The sequence below is a fragment of the Nelusetta ayraudi genome, unplaced genomic scaffold (assembly GCF_046127955.1).
Source record: "Nelusetta ayraudi isolate G7.1 ecotype Tasmania unplaced genomic scaffold, CSIRO-AGI_Nayr_v1 ptg000181l, whole genome shotgun sequence".
Taxonomy (NCBI): Eukaryota; Metazoa; Chordata; class Actinopteri; order Tetraodontiformes; family Monacanthidae; genus Nelusetta; species Nelusetta ayraudi.
The window spans coordinates 452,181-456,254 of NW_027466230.1; the positions used below are offsets into that span (position 1 = coordinate 452,181).

Consider the following 4,074-nt stretch of genomic DNA (forward strand, 5'->3'; position numbering starts at 1 on the left):
TTTCCATTGTCTCTGTAATTATTATCTCTATGCTCTCACTCTCGCACGTTTTTCACCGTGATGTCTAAATTATTGCACACGACTGTTCAGAGCTTTCGAGATAATGTTTGTGTCTCCCGTTCAAGGTCACATATTTGTGAGCAATGGTTGGGAGGCGGAGGAGGAAGAGAAGGCGGTCTTCTCTGGACTGTAATAACATGTTTGATGCCAGCAGAAAAGCACTCTTGTCACTCTGCTGGCAAACAGATCTTCTCAGGACTGTTGCAGGTGGGAAGGGAGAAATATCAGGGAACGCCATGATTCGCCTGCTGGTATCGCTGTTGGTGCTGTTTTCCTTTCACGTCTCGGCCCTCAAAGTAGAAAATGGTGAGAATTGTTCGCTATCTACTCTGTGAAATACCACATGACTTGTGGTTGGAATGGGGTTGTATTGTCATGCTGTACTTAGCCAAATAAACATTTGTTGTTGTTTTTTTTTTTATTTAAAAGTATTTTCCTGGTAGTGGGTACTGAACTATTTATATATGTAGTAAAGATTGTGCTTTTCTAATATGTTAAATACTTTCCAGGGCTTCTGTATTCTCTAATGCTCACACTTTAATTCATGAAATGGCTATTTATTAAATTTTTTTGTAGGAAGATTCTAAAATATGTCAGAATAATATCTGCACTAATCACAATTTAAAATTAGCACATTCATAGTAAATTTATCTAAACAAATGTTTTTTGTTTCGTATTATGTTAAAGGAATGAATGCAATGTAATTTGCATGTATGCCTTCATTACTGAAATTTTAGTACTTTTAAAATCATTCTGAAAAATTTTGCAATTTTTTTTTCAAAAGCATTAGTTTGTAAAATGAGTTTGATATAACCTCTTTAAAAGTGTTGGAATGATGTTTTTTTGCTTTTTATTTTGCTATTTCAGCCGAACATTAGCCCAAGCTGTTCATAATGTCCTTCTCTTATCTCCCGGGTCTTTTCAAAGGTTCCCTGCTGCTCCCAAGGACCTTCTTAGGTCGTTACGTGACGGACACCTATGAGCCCTTCGACTACGACCCATCTGCCTTGGACAGCGAGAAGGACGAGGCGAGCTCCGACTCCAGCTCAGGGTCCGAGCCGGAGCCGGTGAGGAGCCGTGACCTCCGACCCCGGAAGCAGCTCGTGGTCTCTGAGGAAACAAGAGACTTCCTCCAGGGTCCCCTGTCCACCATCCTGGTCCCCACCGTGTACACCCTGGTCTTCCTGGTCAGCGTGCCCCTCAACCTGGTCGCCGTGCTGATGTTCTCGTGTCACGTCCGACCGTTGAAGCCGGCCGTCATCTACATGCTCAACCTGGCCTGTTGCGACCTGCTCTTTGGCCTCCTCCTCCCTTTCAAGATCGCCTACCACTACGGCGGCAACGATTGGACCTTCGGCCCCGGCCTGTGCGCGGCGGTGACAGCCGCCTTCTACTGCAACATGTACTGCTCCGTCCTGCTCGTCACGTGCATCAGCGCCGACCGCTTCCTGGCTGTGGTTTTCCCCATGAACTCGCTGACGTGGCGCAGCCCCGGCACCGCCTGGGCCGCGTGCGTCACCATGTGGCTGCTGGCCCTCGGGGGAGCGTTGCCCCTCCTCGTCTCCGGCCAGACCAACCGCCTGGCCGACCTCGGCATCACCACCTGTCACGACGTGCAGGACGAGGAGAGCCTGCAAGACTACTACCTCTACTTCTTCCCCGTCTACTCTGTGGCCTTCTTCTTCGTGCCACTCGTCGGCACCGTGGTGTGCTACGCCGGCATCATTCACGCCCTGGCCGGCGCCAATGTGGGGAGCCGCTCCAGGAAGGAGAGTTGGCAAAAGTATGTATATTTTTTGGGACTTAAACCTTCATTGTGTAATATTTTGAGATTTTGAGAAGAAACAGCGACATCAGGTGGTCACATTTTAGATCGCAGCTCTCTTAAACTCCTCCCTCTCTGGAGTCTACCAGCGAACTATGGTAGCCTTCTTCTTCTTGGGTTTATTTAAGAATACGGGCAATTTTTTTAAGAAGAAACGGTGACCTCAAGTGGTCAGATTTTAGATCGCTTTGCTTTTTGGTTCACTGAACTTGCCAGTGAACTATGGTGGGACAAGCTGGCCAAAACCAAATTGTCCTGCAAGTATAGACTTTTATCTATATCTGCAGCCAGTGTATTAAGCTTTTACGAATATAAAAATCACAAATCACACCACATTTTACACACCGGACCCAAGTAAAATTTCTTAAAAGTAAGAAATTATAGGAAAGAACGTTTTTGCAATTTATGAAACATGAAAATACATTTGTTGATAAGCTGAAGTTCTCTAAGATATGATTATATCATAGTTCAAATAGCTCCTCTTCATGCAACAACAACTATAGCAGTAACTGAATTGCTTTTAACAAAATTTGAACCTTTTAAACATAAAAGTAAGTGGTGTGGTTTTCCAATGTAAGGAGTACAAATTACATATATTTGTGTTGTACAAATGAAGGCAGTGAAAAGTAAAGAGTTGTCAGGAAAAGAAATGCTCAAGTAAAGTACAGATACCTGAGAAATCTACTAAAGTACAGTAATAATGTATTTGTTGTGTGCTACTCCCCACCTCTGCCAGGAAGACGCGGGCCGTGGTGATGGCGGCCGTGGTGCTGGTGGTGTTCGTGGTCTGCTTCACCCCCACCAACGTCATCCTCATGGTTCACTACGCCGGGCTGTCCGGTCACGCCGCCGACGCGTCCTACCAGGCCTACCTGCTCTCCATGTGTGTGGGCAGCGTCAGCTGCTGCCTGGATCCAGTACTCTATTACTTTGGCTCCTCGCAGTGCCAGAAGAAGGTGGCGTCGCTGCTCAGGTGTAGGCGGCCGGCGCAAGCCAGCAAGAGCTGCGGAATGGAGGGCACGAAGACGAGCAGGTGGACGGACAGCAGCAGCAGCAGCAGCAGGTCGCGTATGATGGAGAGCATACAGAGTGACCCGAGGAGCCAGTACAGTAAGCTGACGGCTACGTGGAAGCAGGCCTCCTGAATCTGAAAGACTTGTCGCACATGGGAGAAAAAAAAAAAAAGAAATCCATTGGGTCGCATTAATCAGGAGTAGCCCTGAGAACTGGAAGCACTGAGACTGTGTGTGCGTGCGTGTTTAAACATATCTGTTTTTGCTGCATGCTATCCATAACTGCCAAAATGATTCAAATAATTACACTTGTCATTCACTAAATGATTAAAACGGTATAGCAATAAATGGAACAAAGTAAATAACAATATTAGTGACAGTAGATGAGGCCTCGTGAAGCCTTGAGGCTCATCACAAGAAACGGTACTGATGCTGCGTCAGTTTTGTGTTGCTCAATACGGACACCTGCTGGATCATAGACATTATTGCAGGCAACAGAATTGAGCGACTCCACTCACGTACCGATTCATTTTTGGTTTTACTGTATTATTTTATATCTTAGTCTAACTGAAGATATCTTTGATACCTTTAAAATGTACAGTCAATAACTTATTTGAAAGTGTGTCATAACGTAAATATCAAAGTGAAAGTGTGAATGTAATTGTCTTTGAGGGTTTTTCTTTAGTTATTTTTTTTTTTTAAACATTTAAAAAAACAAACGAAAAAAAAAGTTTTTCCCCTGTCTTGGTTATTAACTGATTCCTTTTCTTGAAAGAACGTTCCCCAGCTTTGTTGAACACCCGCTCACAAGGCACTGAGGATGCCGGAGTACATAAAAACTGTAGCGACAGCTGAAAGAGGCTTAGGAAAAGCTAACATCAGAGCAAAATGGTCCCACGTGGCGGACACCGTTTTCTTTTTTCAGGTTCCATTTCATGGCTTGAAGTGCAAGCATTTCTTTTTTTCTTTAGCATGAGAAGGAGTCATAGAATGCAACATTTCAACGTGTCTGAAAATGGAAAAATCCACATCCAGTAGTGTTTTGTTGTTTTGGGGGGGTGGGAAGAAGTAAAGGAAAATGCTGTAAACAGCCTGAAACTCACCAAAATGACCATCCTCCATGAGATGGACTGTCAGAATGCAAAGTCTCAGCGTGTCATAAAACTGGAAAACTGA

The 4,074-nt window shown here is 44.6% G+C and overlaps 1 protein-coding gene across 1 annotated transcript; it reads left to right on the forward strand.

Annotated features, from left to right (window-relative positions):
• Positions 1-82: 82 nt before the first annotated feature.
• On the forward strand, positions 83-4,074 carry f2r (coagulation factor II (thrombin) receptor). The gene is made up of 3 exons (XM_076015156.1): positions 83-366; positions 988-1,843; positions 2,622-4,074. Exons 1-3 carry the CDS (start codon positions 144-146, stop codon positions 3,028-3,030), a joined length of 1,488 nt encoding a protein of 495 aa, XP_075871271.1. The 5' UTR covers positions 83-143; the 3' UTR covers positions 3,031-4,074.

Coding starts and splice junctions, on each gene's coding strand:
- f2r (XM_076015156.1), top strand. CDS start 144: ATGGTTGGGAGGCGGAGGAGGAAGAGAAGGCGGTCTTCTCTGGACTGT. Junction 367..987: donor GGCCCTCAAAGTAGAAAATG/GTGAGAATTGTT, acceptor GTCTTTTCAAAG/GTTCCCTGCTGCTCCCAAGG. Junction 1,844..2,621: donor AGGAAGGAGAGTTGGCAAAA/GTATGTATATTT, acceptor CACCTCTGCCAG/GAAGACGCGGGCCGTGGTGA.